This window comes from Octopus sinensis, linkage group LG20 (assembly GCF_006345805.1).
Source record: "Octopus sinensis linkage group LG20, ASM634580v1, whole genome shotgun sequence".
In the NCBI taxonomy this organism is placed as follows: Eukaryota; Metazoa; Mollusca; class Cephalopoda; order Octopoda; family Octopodidae; genus Octopus; species Octopus sinensis.
Window position 1 is genome coordinate 10,650,736 of NC_043016.1, and position 19,176 is coordinate 10,669,911.

The window sequence follows — 19,176 nt, forward strand, 5'->3', positions numbered from 1 at the left end:
GGTACTGACTACGGCCACGTTCGGATGGATTCTTGTGTGCCACTGGCACTGGTACCACAAGGATACAAATTCCATTGATGTTCATCTATTTTGATTTGTTTTGATTTATTTGATTTGATTTTCACTTGCCTCAGCAGGTCTTCACAAGTCGGAAGGTATGTACAGGTGGACTGACTACGTCCCAGGTAGGGCCCACGGGTTATGACCTGACTAGTCTTGCCGGGTCTTCGGATGGTGTTTTTATGTGCACCATGTTCCCACAGCACGGAGGCCAGTCGATGCGGTACTGGCTACGGCCACGTTCGGATGGTTTTCTTGTGTGCCACAGGCACTGGTACCACAAGATACAAATTCCATTGATGTTCATCTATTTTGATTGATTTTCACTTGCCTCAGCAGGTCTTCACAAGTGTCACAAGAGGAAGGTATGCACAGGTGGATCGACTACGTCCCAGGTAGGGGCCACGGGATATGGCCTGACTAGTCCTGCCGGGTCCTCTCATGCACAGCACACTTCCATAGGACTCGGTCTTCAGTCATTTCCTTGGTGAGACCTAAAGTTCGAAGGTCGTGCTTCACCACCTCGTCCCAGGTTTTCCTTGGTCTACCTCTTCCACAGGTTCCCTCAACTGCTAGTTGTAGCACTTTTGCACACAACTATCTTCAGCCATTCTCGTCACATGACCATACCAGCGCAGCCGTCTCTCTTGCACACCACAACTGACACTTCTTAGGTTCAACTTTTCTCTCAAAGTACTTACACTCTGACGATTATGAACACTGACATTACACATCCATCGGAGCATACTGGCTTCATTTCTTGCAAGCTTACGCATATCCTCAGCTGTCACGGCCCATGTTTCACTACCATGTAGCATGGCTGTACGTACACACGCATCATATAGTCTGCCTTTTACTCTTAGCGAGAGACCTTTTGTCACCAGCAGGGGTAAGAGCTCTCTAAACTTTGCCCAGGCTATTCTTACTCTAGCAGTTACACTTTCAGCACACCCACCCCCCCTACTGACTTGGTCTCCTAGGTAGCGGAAGCTATCAACTACTTCTAGTTTGTCTCCCTGGAACGTGGTAGAAGTTGGACTCTGCACATTTCCAGTGTTTATTTCTCCTGAGCATCTGCCACAGACAAAAACTATTTTCTTAGTTAGCCTTCCTTTGACATTGCTGCACCTCTTATGTGTCCATAGCTTACACTTGGTGCACCTTATAGAGTTTCTACCTACACCTTTTTTACAGATCGAGCAGGGCCATCTACCTGAAGTCGTTTGTGGTTGGTCCACCTTCCTACTTATTAGGACTTTGGTTTTGGCTAGGTTGATTCTAAGGCCCTTCGATTCTAATCCTTGTTTCCACACCTGAAACTTCTCCTCCAGTTCTGATAGTGACTCAGCAATTAGAGCAAGGTCATCAGCATATAGGAGCTCCCAGGGGCATCCTGTCTTAAATTCTTCCGTTATTGCCTGGAGGACTATGATAAATAGGAGGGGGCTGAGGACTGAACCTTGGTGGACCCCAACCTCTACCCGGAATTCTTCACTGTACTCGTTGCCAACCCTCACCTTACTAGCTGCGTCTCTGTACATGGCTCGCACAGCTCTCACTAACCATTCATCTATCCCTAGTTTCCTCATTGACCACCAGATAAGGGATCGGGGGACCCTGTCAAAGGCTTTCTCTAAGTCAACAAAAGCCAGGTACAAGGGCTTACCTTTGGCTAGGTATTTCTCCTGCAGCTGTCTTACCAGGAATATAGCATCAGTAGTACTTTTCCCTGGCACGAACCCAAACTGCATATCATCTAAGCTAACTCTCTCTCTAATTAACTGGGCTATAACCCTCTCCGTAACCTTCATTACCTGATCCAACAGCTTGATGCCCCTGTAGTTATTTGTATCTAGGGCATCGCCTTTACCTTTGTAGCAGTTGACTATTATGCTGCTACACCAGTCATTGGGTATGACTCCTTCGTGTATCACCTGGTTAACTATACGGGTGACTATGCTATAGCCGACACTACCAGATATTTTGAGCATCTCTGCAGTAATTCCTGATGGGCCTGGGGCTTTCCCTGTCTTCATGCTTCTAATTGCCTTAGCTACCACGGAACTATCAACTCGGATAGCTGGTCCCTCTGTTGGGTCAACATTCGGCAGACTCTCTTTATCCCATTCATTTTCCTCATTCAGCAACCTTTCATAGTGGCGTCTCCAAGCTTCTCTCTTTGCATCCTCATTTAACGCAAGTGAACCATCCTCCATGCGAACACATTCTCTCCTACCACATCTCGATTCTCTCTCACACACTGTCTTGCAACACGAAATACCTCAAGTCTTTCATCCTCACGGCGCAGGACATTGGCAAATTTTCTTTTATCTGCTTCCCCTCTGGCTAGATAGACCTGTCTCCTAGCTTCCCTTCTGGCAGTCTGATACACTTCCCTGCTACCACCGTTCTTCCAGGCCTTCCAAGCCTGTTTCTTTTGTCTAATAGCCCTATCAACAATATTGTTCCACCACCATGTTATTTTGGGTCTTAAGGGGACTTTGCACCAGCCACAGATCTGGTCAGCGGCTTTCAGCAGGTTGTCCCTCAGAAACGTCCAGTTGTCTTCTACCCCATGTGTAGCTATACCCCCTTCCACTTCGTCAAAGGCTTCAAGTAACATATCTCTAAATCTCTGTCCATTCGCAGGGTCTTTAAGCTTCCAGACCCTTCTTCTCCATGTTGGTCGTCTTCTAGTCGCCCTCTTAGTCCTGATCCTAAAGTCACTAACTACCAGTCTATGTTGTGGGGTGCATTCTTCGCCCGGGAAGGTTTTGGCATTTATAAGCAGCCATCTTTCCCTTTTTCTGGCGAGGATGTAGTCGATTTGGCTAGCATGCTGCCGCCCGATCGGTAGGTGACCAGGTGGCTTGTTGGTTTCCTGAAGTTAGTGTTGCAGATCATAAGACTATTCGCATCGCAGAACTCCAGCAGCCTGGTTCCCTCCTCGTTGCGGGAACCATAACCGTAGCCTCCATGCACGCCATGGAAGCCCCCAGCATGTCGTCCAACATGCCATTGAAATCACCAGCCACAAAGAGAAGGTCCCTGTCGTTCGTCAATGAGGTGGTCTGCAGTAGGGTGTCATAGAAACTGTCTTTCTGTCCATCGGGTAGCCCTGGCTGAGGGGCATAGGCCGATATAATGGTTGCTAATCTATGATGAAGCACTATTCTAATCTTAAGTATTCTGTCACTTACTCTGATTACCTCAATTACTCTATCTATCCATTTCTCAGCGATAAGTATACCCACGCCACCAACCCCGTCAGTGTTCCCTGCCCAGAAAATCTTGTACCTGTGTTCCTTGCCTGTGAGGAACCTAGCAGATCCTCCTCTCCACCTTATTTCTTGCATACAACATACGTCAACACGTCTCCGTTCAAGCATCTCGACTATCTCGCCAGACCTACCTTTCAGTGTGCCAGCGTTGAGGGTGCCCACCCTGAGGGGGTGGAAGGAATTGACCCGAGAGGCCCAGGGACGGGGAGCAGTGCCGTCATGTACCTGAAAAGAAGAAGAAAACTCGCATTTGGCAGAATTCATAAGCAAAGCAATGAACTTAAGTTCAACCTGTTACACTGCACTAACATGTTTTTGCGCCGTATGGTCACCACCATATATAGAAGGGGTGGTATTGGTTTAAGGCCTTTAGGTGTTCATGGAAGAAAAGCAAAGGAAGGCAAGGTGAGATAAGACTTCCGGTACTGGTGGGGGGGGGGGGGGGGGGCGCACTGCGCACTGGGAGAAGACGAGATTTAGGCGGCAGTAAGAAAGGCAAGATTTGAGATGGAAAGGTTTGCGGTCGTGTGCATAATTTTCTATGAGTGTAAGTTGGAAAAGATGGGTTAGAGAATTAAGCGACAGAAAGACCAGATTTGAGACGAGATGTTTTTTTTTGCGGTCGTGTGAATAAGTTTTTGTGAGCGAAAGTTTATATGCTTCAGCTAGCATTTGAGACGAAGGATAACGATAATATATGGGGGACACAATAATAAGGCTTGATGGTGATAATAATACTTGCAAACAATGAAAGAGGGACAGGTCGTGAACTTAAATATGACTTAGCTGATATTATTCATCATCCTGCAGTTCGTAGTTCGTGTGTTATAGCCAGGAGGAAAGCTATAAGTATTTCTTTATTGATTATATAATCACAACATAGAAGGACAAATACAGGACATACATGCAAAAAAACAGTTAAGAGATTCGTTTTAAAAATTTTCATTACATTTGAATTATTCGTTATAAAAATAAAAATAAATGTCTTTTACATGACCTAGTAGACAAACCACAGTACATAACTTATATCTTCACTGACCTCTACACCCCGGCAATTTATGAGGCCCTGCAGCTTCCACTTCCTCTCTCTCCTCCATGGTCAAGCTGGGTTTCTGACACCCACCTTTTTTTCCACTTCCTTCCATCTTTTCTCATACACACGCCGTGGTAAGATCCTCTTTTCCAGCCCCATTTTGCTCTTCAGATGATATCTGAAGTAAGTGAGCAAGCTGGGGCCGGAGACAAAGGATCCTATCGCGGCTCCTTCCATTCTCGTTCTCCACATGCATTCCTTTACTACTGCAACCGTGCAGTGAAAACATGCCTCACCTTCCTTCGAGAGTCCAGTTGGCGGTATCATCTTAATCATAGACTCAGCCGACAGCTGTACTCGTCCCAGATGCGATAACACGTGTTCTGCGTAACTTATCAAGTCGGACAACTTCCGACAGTGAACAAAAGCGTGCTGGACGGTTTCATCGTCCAACTCGCACCTTGGACACGTCGGTGGCACTGAAACTCCGTGCCGTGATAACTTCTCGCGAACAGGTAAAGCATTCCTATAACACTGCCAGGCCAGGGATCTTTGGAAATTATCCAAATACCCCGACCTGAAAGTTTTTTTAAACAGGTTGGCAAGCTGGTCTTCATCAAACCCCAGAGCCCCTCCTAGGACGTCGTCGTTTTTTGCCTCTACCAGCCCTCTATAAAATACCGAGGTGGTATTTCCGCAGCCGGCCTTGCCCGCCTTGTGGATCAGCGTGAGTGCCTGTCGGCACTCCTTTTGCCATGGAGTCAGTTTCCATCTTTTGATGTAACCGGGTTTAAAATTCACTAAGGAGGCCGGTCTCGGGAAAAATCCCCCTGCCAGCGGACTCCACACCTTATCACCTTCCAGGTGGTGCCAGAGATGCCTTAGCCTCAACGCATGTCTGCGCATCATCAACCAAGGCATTCCTAACCCACCCTTTAACGGTTCCTGGCAGCAAACGGAGCGCCTCACAAGTGGCTTCCTCCTTTCCACAAAAAGCGGAAAAGGATTCGCTCCAACTTGTTAAGCCATGAATCGGGGCAAGGGACAACGGTCAGGCGGTAGGTGATTACAGATGCAATGAACATCTGCACCACCTCCGCCTTCCTTTCAAGGACAGAAACCTTCCGGACCAGGTCCGTACTATGGCTTCCACCTTGCTTGTCACCTCACTCCAGTTCTTCTCCGTTTGGGAGTCTGGCCCAAACCAAACTCCCAGCAACTTAACAGGGCCATCCGTCCAGTGTCCCACGACACTGGACGATATCGACTTGCTCCTCCAGGTGCCGAGGCGCAAGCCAACCGATTTGTCCTTGTTAACCTTTGCTCCTGCCACCGCCTCGTATCCTCTGATAGCCTCCTCTACACAAGGTAGTTGGGCCTCTTTGGACACGATGAGGGTGACGTCATCCGCATAAGCAGTAACCGTCCTCCCACCTCCGATTTCATCCGAGTTACTCCCCAGCCTCTCCAACTTTCGCAGCAATGGCTCAAGAGCCAATACGTACAAAAGTGGTGACAAGGGGCACCCCTGACGCACTGAACACTCGATCGAAAACGGTTCCGTTAGGTAACCGTTTATCTGGACGGTGGACTTGATGCCGCTATACATAGCGGAGATCCACCCGCGAAATTCAGGCCCAGCCCAGCCGCTTCGAGGACCGTCGCCAGGTACCCATGGTCTACCCTATCGAAGGCTTTACTTTGGTCTAAATGGACCATTACCCCTTTGCCGGCTAATTTACCCACCCTATCTAAGGTGTAGCGTATAAGGTGAAGGTTGTCCTGGATCGACCTGCCTGGAATTGCACATGTCTGTGCTCTCCCTACAAGTTTCTCCACGACAACCGTCAACCTTTTTGCCAACACCTTGGCCAAAATCTTTAACTCTACATTAAGTAGAGTTATGGGCCTGTAGTTACTGATGTTATCCCCCTTGCTCGGGTCTTTCTGGATTAGCGTCACCACTCCCCGGCTTACAGAACTGGGAATTCTCCCATTCTGCTGCCAGTTCGTGTAGACGCCCGCCAGTATTCCCCCGAAGAAGTCCGGCATACTTTGGTAAAACTCGTAGGGCAGACCATCCAACCCCGGCGCATCCGGCCAGTATCTCCTTTATCTCCGCGGGAGTGATCGCTCCTTCACAGCACTCCACCTCACGCCCCGCGAGCCGCGGTCCGCCGGCTAGGAAGTCCTTTAAGGCTCTCCCCCGATCCAGCGAACCACCACCCCCGAACACGCGGGCGAAATGCTGGTGAAGAAACTTTTGCATCTCCTCCTGTCCATAGATCTTTTGTCCCTGTTCGTCAGTCAAAGATTTGATTGAGGCTCTGTTGCCTCTCTGACTCTCCACACGACGGGCCCATCCGGCCACGTTAATACCTTCTCGTTTCCCAGCGCGTAGCTTAGCTCTGACTCTGCAACCTTCGTGTTTGGAGTTAAGGTGACGGTACAATACCGTCCTTGCCGCCATCACTCCGGATGCAGAGCCAGCTTCCATTGCCTCGTCTAGATTCTTAACTAAATCGCCCTCTAGACTAGCCCTATCTATCCTTAGCTGATTGCTAAATCTAACGGACTCTGAACGAATGGCTCTTTTGAGGGCGTGCCACCATCTATTGTTAATGATGGTGCCACACAATGCCCTCTGAACTAACACCTTAATCCGGGTACGGAAGTCTTCACAATTCAAAATAGCCTTGTTCAGCTTCCAGTACCCGGGTCCCTGTCTATGACACTTGTCTAATTGCATCCTACACGTCACAAATTTGTGATCCGAGTAAGGTACAATATGAAATTGTGGACAACTAAACGTATCCTTATCTCTTTTCTTAATAAATATCCTATCTAGATACGATCTGTGTGAGCCGTCGTTGTTACTCCACGTCCACTGTGGAACGCTCGGCTCATCCAGTCGGTAACGGTCCACTAGATCAAAGCTCTCTAGTAGACCCTTGAGGCTAGGGTTCCCCTTCCTATTGGTTGAGCCAACATTGTCGATCCGCGCTTCAAGGACAGTGTTAAAGTCCCCTACTAGGATTACTGTTTTCGACGTCGCTAAAAAGGGCTCCAGGTTCCGAAAAAAACCCGTCTGTTTACCCTCGTTCGGGGCGTAGACAGCTACCAACCTGAAGGACTGTTTACTTACGTGAGTCACATCCAGGACAACCAGCCTGCCTTCTGGGTCCAGAAAGACAGTACTTACCTGCAAGTCCAAGCTCTTCCTGATAAGACTGCCACGCCTCTGCCTCTTCCTCGGCTAGGAGAAATAAATTTTCTCGAAACCATTTAGAAGAGGCGAGAACGCTTGGGTCTCGCTCATCTTGGACTCGGTTGCAATAGCTATATCTATACCATGTGTCGTGAGGTCGTTCAGGAAACAAATTTGTTTACGTTTCGACCCCATTCCACGTACATTTATACAACCCAGCTTAGCCATTGTAGGTGAGAGAGAAAAATAATGTACTCACGGTTGGGAAAGGGAGCATGACAGTTTGAATCTGCCTGCTTCCCCTTCTTCCGCTGCTGCAGGGCTCTTGACCGGCGTTGCCACTGGGCTCTGGGTGGGTGTGGTTGCCGGGGTTATTATCAGTTTGCCCTCCATTACCTCTTTGGTCACGTCTCTTATTAGACGGTTCCTCAGATGTTCCTGAAGAACCTCCTCCTTCCACTCGTCCTCCCCTACCTTCGCGAAGCGAGCGGTTGTCTTTCACATCTGTGGCTCTACTATACAATACAAATCTTGAAAATTACAACACTTATACACTCTTTCGTTTTTCTCGTCGAAAGCTATGATCCTCTCGTTCTTCTGTAAACACTTTTTTATGTCTTGTTTTATGGGGAGGCTTGGCAAACTGTTTTCCAATGAAAACAGTGCCATGGGGGTAGGGTGGGGGATTTGCTTGGTGTGTGTGTCTGCTGTGTTTGCTGTTTTTTTCTTTGTTTGGGGAGGGGAGTCCTGGGTATTGTCTTTTTTTCTTTTATGATTGACTTGTGTGTAGTCCATTGGTTCTGTATGGTCCGTTTTTGTTTCCGTACTTGTCTTCGTCTTTTTGTTGTCTTTTCCTGTTTCCTCCCCTTCAGTGTTAGGGACACTTTGAGGAGGCGCTTCTTCTGTTTTCTTCTTTTTTATACAATTTGATCGGACGTGACCCTTCTCTCCACACTTGAAGCATCTGGGTCTACGTCCCTCTACCGAAACTCTCATGGATGTACCGTCCTCATTGAAGATTCTATCGGGCAGGTTTTCTAGGATTTTGTTCTCCGCCTGCACGAGGAGCTCCAGGGTCACCACCTCTTTCCTTCTCATCTGCAGTATCGATATCTCTCGTTCAATGTTGTGCAGGACCGCCGCTGCTACCCACATGATGTCGTACCCTCTGGGTATGTCTTCTACCAGTAACTTCGCTGTACGCTTCCCCATGTACGAGGGTAGCAGCATGATGTCGTCGTTTTTTAGGGTCAACGACGACACCTCTCTCGCTACCTCGGCTGTGTCGAAATGTGCCTCGACTGTAGCACTGCGTGCACCTCTAACGATATGACGAATTTTGTCCCACACCGGGGACAGGCACTTTTCTACCATTTCATTCTTTACATCCATTATCTTCTTCTCTTTGAAACTGTATACCTTGTAATAACTATTCTCTCTTTAATCTCTTGTACTTTTGCCTGCGGCGGTACAAGCCTTATCTCGCCTCCTTCCACTTTTACCAGGTTCCTGAATTCGTACAATTGTTCGATTTTAAACACTCGACATCCATCATGCCGCCCCACCGCGGCCGAAATGACTGTTTGGGTACTTCCTTTTCCATATTTTCACTTTTTCCATCACGGGAAAATCCTTCTTCGACGTCAAGTCGAAATCCATCACCTCAAAGGTAATAAAAATGCAGGTAATACAAAATTTTCTGCCCCGTAGGGCGAAAATTACCGTTTTACAACGGGCACTGTTCAAAACAGTTAGCACAAACAATGGTAGCACAAATCCGAACTCTCTTAAATGAAGGCAGCTTATTCCTCAGCACGCAGATGAAAAGTAACTCAAGAAGAGGAAAGCAATAATAAGGTATTTCTTTATTATGATTATATAATCACACATAGAAGGACAAATACAGGACATACATGCAAAAAAACAGTTAAGAGATTCGTTTTAAAAATTTTCGTTTACATTTGAATTATTCGTTTATAAAAATAAAAATAAATGTCTTTTACATGACCTAGTAGGACAAACCACAGTACATAACTTATGATCTTCACTGGAGCCTCTACACCCCGGCAATTTATGAGGCCCTGCAGCTTCCACTTCCTCTCTCTCCTCCATGGTCAAGCTGGGTTTCTGACACCCACCTTTTTTTCCACTTCCTTCCATCTTTTCTCATACACACGCCGTGGTAAGATCCTCTTTTCCAGCCCCATTTTGCTCTTCAGATGATATCTGAAGTAAGTGAGCAAGCTGGGGCCGGAGACAAAGGATCCTATCGCGGCTCCTTCCATTCTCGTTCTCCACATGCATTCCTTTACTACTGCAACCGTGCAGTGAAAACATGCCTCACCTTCCTTCGAGAGTCCAGTTGGCGGTATCATCTTAATCATAGACTCAGCCGACAGCTGTACTCGTCCCAGATGCGATAACACGTGTTCTGCGTAACTTATCAAGTCGGACAACTTCCGACAGTGAACAAAAGCGTGCTGGACGGTTTCATCGTCCAACTCGCACCTTGGACACGTCGGTGGCACTGAAACTCCGTGCCGTGATAACTTCTCGCGAACAGGTAAAGCATTCCTATAACACTGCCAGGCCAGGGATCTTTGGAATTATCCAAATACCCCGACCTGAAAGTTTTTTTAAACAGGTTGGCAAGCTGGTCTTCATCAAACCCCAGAGCCCCTCCTAGGACGTCGTCGTTTTTTGCCTCTACCAGCCCTCTATAAAATGGAAAGCAATAATAAGGGCGGTCAAGCCTCGTGCGTAGGGTTTTATAGGGGAGGGGGAGCGGAGGTGTGGGTAGAAGCCTGTGGCAGCGAGTGAAAGTGAAATATATATATATAGAGAGAGAGAGAGACAGCGATGTGCGTAGGGTTTTTTATAGGGGAGGGGGAGCGGAGGTGTGGTAGAAGCCTGTGGCAGCGAGTGAAAGTGAAATATATATATATATAGAGAGAGAGAGAGACAGCGATAACAGAGGGAGAAAACGACACCGCAGAGAAAGAGAGAGAGAGAGAGGGAGGGAGAGAGACATGGTGATAACAGAGGGGCAAAAACGACATTGCGCACTGGGAGAAGACGAGATTTAGGCGGCAGTAAGAAAGGCAAGATTTGAGATGGAAAGGTTTGCGGTCGTGTGCATAATTTTCTATGAGTGTAAGTTGGGAAAGATGGGTTAGAGAATTAAGCGACAGAAAGACCAGATTTGAGACGTGATGTTTTTTTGCGGTCGTGTGAATAAGTTTTTGTGAGCGAAAGTTTATATGCTTCAGCTAGCATTTGAGACGAAGGATAACGATAATATATGGGGGACACAATAATAAGGCTTGATGGTGATAATAATACTTGCAAAAACAATGAAAGAGGGACAGGTCGTGAACTTAAATATGACTTAGCTGATATTATTCATCATCCTGCAGTTCGTAGTTCGTGTGTTATAGCCAGGAGGAAAATATATATATATATATATATAGATATATATATGTATATGGATAGATATATATAGATATGTATGTATATATATAGGTACATAGATATGTATATATATGTAGCCGAAATTGCGAGGATGATCCGGTTTTTGACTGAAGATAAAAGGTTTCGAATGACCCGTCCGTGTTTTTTTTTTATTGTCTATCTGGATGTTTTGTTGCCCCTTTTGTATCACCTAGTTGTCCAGATGATTTGCGTTCATGTCCCATTTTGTATTTTATTTTATATATATATATATAGCGGTGTACGTACACTTTGTTCTCTTATATGTAAGTACACATTTCACTAAATTTTGTACGACTTCTTCAACACTCTTTTTCCCCCTCTCTCTTACATTTTCTTTGCCTTTCTTACTTTGCACTTCACTATGTCCCTGTCTCTCGTTTTTCTCGCCACTCCTTGATTCTTCAGTCTATCTACTGCTATACACTCTCCCTTGCTCTCTCTCTCTCTCTCTTCTCTCCCTTCTTAATTCCTTTGTTCCTCTTTTTCTCTCTCTTCTCTTCTCACGTGACCGCTGGCCGACTGCTAGCCCTTTTTGCGTTTGACTACGGTCACTGCCACATCGATATTCTTCCCTCTGCCTTAAGGCTTAATTCCCAACACACCAGCTGAATTCAATTCGTTCCCAGTCGAAAGACGCCTGTTGTTATGTCCTGTTATTATTATTTATTTTTTTTGTATTATTTTTTGTATTTATATTCGTATAACATCGTCCGTTTTCTGTCCTTGTTTCGTATATATTCGATGCTTTTTTCCAAGAAATCTAATGCTCTTAGCTTAGTTTTTCCTTGGGGTTGGCCAGATTGGAGCAATCTCAAGATTAATCAGCCGAAATTGCGAGGATGATCCGGTTCTTGACTGAAGATAAAAGGCTTCGAATGACCTGTCCGTGTTTTATTTGTATCGTCTATCTGGAGGTTTTGTTGCCCCTTTTGTATCACCTAGTTGTCCGGATGTTTTGCGTTCTTGTCCCATTTTGTATTTTATTTTATATGTATATATATAGATATGTATTTTTATGTATATATCTATACTTATAGATATGTAATTATAAGTATATATATATATATATATACACACATATATGTATATATATGTTAGTTAGTTAGTTAGTTAGTTAATTTGGCTCAAAAGCAAATAGCAAGGCCATGTAATGTATGTATGTATACATATATATATGTATGTATGTATACATACATATATGTATATGCATGTATACATATATGTATATATACATATGTATACATATATACTCTTTTACTTGTTTCAGTCATTTGACTGTGGCCTTGCTGGAGCACCGTCTTTAGTCGAACAAATCAACCCCAGGACTTATTCTTTGTAAGCCTAGTACTTATTCTATCAGTCTCTTTTGACGAACTGCTAAGTTACAGGGACATAAACACACCGGCACTGGTTGCCAAGCGATGCTGGGTGGGGAGACAAACACAGACACACAAACATATGTACAACTGGCTTCTTTCAGTTCCCATCTACCAAACCCACTCAAAAGGCTTTGGTCGGCCCGAGGCTATAGAAGACATTTGCCCAAGGTGCCATACATTGGGAATGAACCTGGAACCATGTGGCTTGTAAGCAAGCTACTTACCACACACCCACTCCTAATTGAAACCATGGTTTTGCATTTGTTGAGTGCACCATAACCACTAGGCCATACGCCCTCAGAATAATAATAATAATAATAATAATAATAATAATAATAAGCGCTTAGTTGTTGGGGTGGAAGGGTATGGATGGAGCTTATAACTAAGAAGTTGCTGAGGGACATATCCTTTTTGAAGATGAGGAGAGGTGATTCAGGGCAGATTGTTAGGGGTGGGGCTCAGAAAGGATTTGGAAGTTGCTGATGATCATTTTGTTTCAGGGAGAACATGGAGGGGTCGGAGATGAGGCACAATGAAATCCTATCTGTAGTTGTGTGTAAAGTGGGTAGGAGAGTGATGGAACAGTTGATGATCTGGGCCTGACTTATTCAGGGTCCACAACCAATCACAGGCATCCTCAGCTGAGGAAGAAACATTGCTCATGATTTGGTGTGCTTGGAGTGGGAAGAGTTGTAGCATTTTTAAGTAAGGGTCAGTAAGCTTGTAGTGAACAGAAAGATATATTTTTCTTTATTGCCTACAGGGGCCTAAACATAGAGAGGACAGACAAAGGGATTAAGTCGATTACATCGACCCCAGTATGTAACTGGTACTTATTTAATTGACTCCAAAAGGATGAAGGGCAAAGTCAACTTCGGCAGAATTTGGACTCAGAACATAACGGCAGATGGAATACCGCTAAGCATTTCGTCCAGTGTCCTAACGGTTCTGCCAGCTTGCCGCCTTCAGAAAGATATTGTTGATAGTAAAGGATACGGTAAGAAAACTGATGGAGGTGTTGGATAAGGTGGAAGTGATGCTATCAAGCTGTTACCTGCTGAAGGCAGTAGCATCATATGGCAGCTCTGAACTGGGTCTCGTGAATAGGGAAAAAAAAAAAAAATTTGCTCCTCAGTGTTGCCTACAAAGTTAGCATAATTGAGGTCCATCTTGGTTCCCATAGTGACCCTGTCGTCTTGTTTGTAAAAATGTTTCTAGATAAGGAAAAGCAATTCCAGATTTAGAACAAGTTCAGCTATGCAAAGGAGTAGTGTGATGGTGCTGCTAAGTAAAGGGAGCAGGGTGGGGGGTCGTGGTCTAGGAAGTGTTTTAGGGCTGATAGGCAGACATTGTGGCGGGGGAGTGATGGTGTGGAGTGGTTTTATGTCCTGGTAAAAAGGCACTTAGCTGAAGTATGGAACACTCCTCTGTTTAGCTATACACACACACAACAGGGGCTCCACCATCACCAGTTTCAGCTGCTTTTATCAACTCCAATGCACTCCCTGATACTTACTTTATCAGTCCGACAAGGGTCAAATTATGTATCATGGTCGAAAATTTGGAAGAATCTCATGTCATACTGTTTTTTTTCTTTTTTCCTTTTTTTTTCTTTAGATGCTTTGAATTTTGTTCATCACATGTCAATATGTACTTATCACACACATACACACACACATACACACACACATACACACACACACAATGTAAAAGTTGATGGTGACTTCAAAGTTTTGGCTTACTTTGCCTTCTTCAGACAGTCTGATGAAAGTGTGTGGTGTGCCAAAACTTAGAAGTCACTGTTGGTCTTTCCTTTGTAGCAGTTAATAAATATACATTTTACCGAAAAGCATTGAGTCATTGTTCAGTTTAATGTAAAAAATTGTTTTTAAGACATGAAGAACTAACATATACATATGCACCTGTGCAGGTGCTACACGATAAAAGCACCCAGTATACTTTGTAAAATGGTAGGTTTTAGGGTTTCCAACTGTACAAACAGTTGGAGCTTGCTGCGGCTCTCGGGCTGGCCAAACTCATATCAAACCATCCAACACCCACCAGCATGGAAAACAAACATTAAATGATGATGATGATGTTGTACACACACACAAACACACACACACAAACACACACACACAAACACACACGCACGCACACACACACACACACACACACACACACACACACACACACACACACACACACACACACACACACACACACACACACACACACACACATGTTGTTGGTAGTCCATTGGTGTCTGATGATGACAAAACTCTTGTGTTCTCAGCGATGGGGGTGCATGTGACTCCGCAGTCCGAAGCCGGAAGCACACATGTGCCCACGGACGTCACGACGATTGTCTTTTTGACTGAATCAAGGTGGACGCTACCCTGTGATGTCTTTCTCTTGCAGCATCAAGACACTCGTTGCCGGTCATCTTCGAAAGCAGCTGCTGCTCGTTAAAGACCTCCACGCTGATCTGAAGAGGATCTGTTTAAAGATCGAGGCATATCAGAGTGAAACACACAACACTTGATGACTAGACAGGTAAACAATCTGTTCCTTTAAGTGAAGGATTCATCAATGAAAGGAAGTCCACTGGTGTTTGGTAATCCACCACAGACCAGTGTTTCATACAGGGGGAATGTTGGCCTGCTCATCAAACCAATAGGGTGGCATTATTTGAAAGCCAAAGCAGTATGATCAAGTGCATTGTGACTAGTGGTGTATTATAACATCCAATAATATAGTTGATACAGAAATCTTATATAATATTATATATCATATTTACATGCTAGTGGCCTATAAAAAGCACCCAACAGAATCTGTTAAGTGGTTAGGAAGGACATCTGGCCATAGAAACCATGCCACAACAGACAGTTGGTGTCTGGACAACTCCCAGCTGGCCAGCTCTATGTCAAACCATCCAACCCATACCAGCATGGAAAATGGGTGTTAAACAATGGTGATTATATTATATTACATTTCATAATATTATATTATTTTAAATATTTAATCTTTTAAGCTACAATTATTTAATGGTTTCCATATCAATGTGTACATTGAATTTGCAGTATTGTCTCAGGGTTACTGAGAAATAGGAGTCGTAAATTTGAAGTGCTTTATTGTCTTGCATACATATTAATTAATATATATAAGGAAATCTCTAAATCTGGGTATCTAATTAACTTTACAGACTTTGTATCTCAAATTTCTGGTTTTGATAAAATGTTTCCATAATTTTTCACAATTTTCTGGGTTTTGGATCTGTTGGAAATTTTTGGATTTGGATCTGTTAGAAAGAAACCGTATTCATCTATGTATAGTCTTACACACACATACACACACACACACATACACACACACACACACACACACACATTCACACACACACATTCACACACACACATTCACACACACATTCACACACACACATTCACACACACACACACACACACACATGCACACACACACATGCACACACACACATGCACACACACACATGCACACACACACACACACACACACATGCATGCACATTAATACTTATGCTCATTTTATCTTGTTTTATATTCATATCTTATTTATTTATTTATTTTCTAATAGCCTAAATTTTACTCTGAGTTAGAAAGTTCTATGATCTCCTGTTTCAGGAAGCATAAGGATTCAGAGAGTGATGAGAACACGCAGCCTCTCTCCTGTGGGAAACCAGTTAATTACACTGTTTATGACCACTTGAAAGGACTCCACCACAGACATAGTCATCCACAGATTGCTGAGCCAGAAGTTGCCATATTTCTCACAAAAAAAATTTTGGACAATAAAAAATTTGAAAATAAACTCATAAAAGCTAGAAAAGAAGTATGCAAAAAACTTCTCGATACTTTTTTTTTTTTTGTATATATTTTACATATATATTATATATATATATAAATAAATAGTTTTCTTTTTTTTTATTAATTTTTTTTTTTGTTGAAATCTGTTTTTTTTGTTGAAATCTGTTGTAGTATTAGTATTTTCTAATAGGTTTTAGTGACATTCTAGTGTATTGTAATTTAGAAGATAGAACTATTGTTTTTCCTTAAGAGAGAGAGACAGACAGACAGAATCATAGATGTATGGGGTTTATTTATTTTTTTTTTTATGTGATTTGTGAATTATAGCATTATTAATTGTATGTAGGCATCTGTGAAGACAAATACTTTTCCATTGTATTTTCCATAGCGAAAGTAATGAGGTAGTATTTGTGTAACTGAAGCCAAGTAAGTAGCACAATGTGTGTGTGTGTATTAGTTTCACATTTTGGTACAATGCTAGCAATTTTAGGGCAGGTTGTGCAAGGTGATTTCGTGATCCCCAATGGTACTTATTTTATCAACCCCAAAAAGATGACAGGGAAAGTTGACCATGGAAGAATTTCACATATATATATATATATATATATTGGGTCAGCCCATAAATAATGTGTTTTTTTTTTTTTCAATAGCATGTACTAAGTCAGAGGGCGGGCGGTTGGGATAAAATATCTGCATCATCTTGCTATAAAAGCAGGTAGTAATTTTACCTTGTACCTTGAATTTAGTCATTCAACCATTCGGTGACACCTGCATGCCATTGGAAAAGTCAGCAAATTGGGTCAATGAATTCTTCACAAATTTTCTGAGTCTAACTGTGCACAGAGAGTGAATGTGTGCTCTTCTTTGCTGTAACATCTCACGAATAAACCTTTTTTGGACCAAATAGTGACTGGTGACAAGAACTGGGTTCTCTATAAAAATGTCAAGCACCAAAGACAGTGGGTAGAGAAAGAAACATCAGCACCCCTGGCTAAAGAAGGGTTTCAGTGGGATATGAGAAGTTTAGTCCACTTTGAACTTTTAAACCCAAACCAAACGGTCACAAAGGAGATCTACTCTGAGCAGCTTGAGAGCACTAGAAGAAAAATGGCCATCTTTGGTTTCAAGACAAAAGGCGTTCTTCCATCAGGATAATGCTCGGCCACATACAGTGAGGATGACATTCCACAGGCTGGAGCAGTTTGAATGGGAAACAATGACCCACCCACCATATTCACCAGACATTGCCCCATCTGATTATCATTTGTTCTGCAATCTTCAAAATCATTTGGACGGGAAAAAATACGAATTCTGTAGATGAGGTCAGAACAATAGTGGGGGAGTATTTTTCGTCACTGACAAGTGAATTTTGGAAAAGGGGCTTTGAAAGTGTATCGGATAAATAGTAGAGCATTGTAGAAAATGGAAAGTATATTTTAGATTAAAAAAGAACTTTATTTTAATTTTGAAAAATGAAAGAAGTATAAAAAAACCCACATTATTTATGGATGACCCAATAATATATATATATATATACATATATAATTATACATAGTCAGAGAACAGAAGATACACGTGGCTTCCCTAGAGATGGCAGCTATCACAAGGGAGACAATCATATGTTAATTCAGTGATTTATTGGTTATTGATATTTTTCTGTACAAGAAAAATTTATATCGTTACGTGTATACATAAAAAAGAAAAAAAATATTGCTGAGTGGATGTGTTACATGTAGGTGTTGTGGAAGGTCAGATAAGTACTTCAGCTAACTGAATCAATAGGATCAGCTGTTTAAATACTCTCAATGGGCTTGACTTCATAACTCTCTGCACAGGTTGATGCAGCATTCAGTTTTATGTAATAAAAGTAGTCTGAAATTGTAAAACTGTGTTGTGACACTATGGCACCGGGTTGACATACACCTGTGAGTTTGCAGAAAGCTGTGTTTGACCATTGAATCATTACTCCAAAGACTCGGTCTTCAGTAGTCTTGTCCCAACAACCAATGGGTTTTAGGAGATGGGTTACCAGTGTAGAATTTGGTTAAGACTACAAACCTATAAAACTGCCTGTACAGCTTGAATGATGGTATGATGGTAGATTTGTGGAAGTGGCATTAAGTAACATTAGTCATTACATTAAGTTGTCCTTCTATTGACAATTGTGCTGGTAATAGTAGCTTTTATTGCATCATCAAAATCTCAAAGCTACAAGATAATACATGATTAATACTAAACAATGTGAAATAAACAAGCATTACTTTTGACAGAATAATGTTAATGCTAAAGGCACATGGCTCAGTGGTTAGAGTGTCAGTCACTCAATCATGCGGTAGTAAGTTCAGTTTCTGGACTGGGTTGTGTGCTGTGTTCTTGAGCAAGACACTTTATTTCAAATTGCTCCAGTTCACTCAGCTGTAGAAATGAATTGTGACATCACTGGTGCCAAGTTGTATCAGCCTTTGCCTTTCCCTCAGATAATATCAATGGTGGGGAGAGGGCAGGGTTGATATGCATGGGTGATTGCTGGTGTTCCACAAACAACCTTGCCTGAACTTGTACCTTGGAGGGGAACTTTCTAAGTGCAACCCCATGGTCATTCATGACTGAAGGGGGTCTTTCATGGGGTTAAACCTTTCCTGTTTTTTTCCCCCCTCATTTTGTAGACTTATGTATGAAGAGTACATGTTGTCACATATCATTTCCAAGCTGCTAAGAAGTTATTTAACAAAATAACACCAGTCTAATGCTGAAGCTTACATTAAATGGTGAAAAGTAAGTTTTGTATGAGGGCTTTTATGTTTTTTTCACTTGGTCTACTCTGGAAAAAAAGTAGCAGACCCCATCCATTATGATTACAGAAGATACCAAGACAAGG

The 19,176-nt window shown here is 43.2% G+C and overlaps 1 protein-coding gene across 1 annotated transcript in view; it reads left to right on the forward strand.

The window, feature by feature from the left end:
• The window catches only part of LOC115222549, a 111,510-nt gene that overhangs the window by 87,018 nt on the left and 5,316 nt on the right, over positions 1-19,176 (forward strand). Inside the window, 1 exon segment of the mRNA XM_036511710.1 lies at positions 16,116-16,323. Within this exon segment, the coding sequence (XP_036367603.1) occupies positions 16,116-16,323 (208 nt within the window).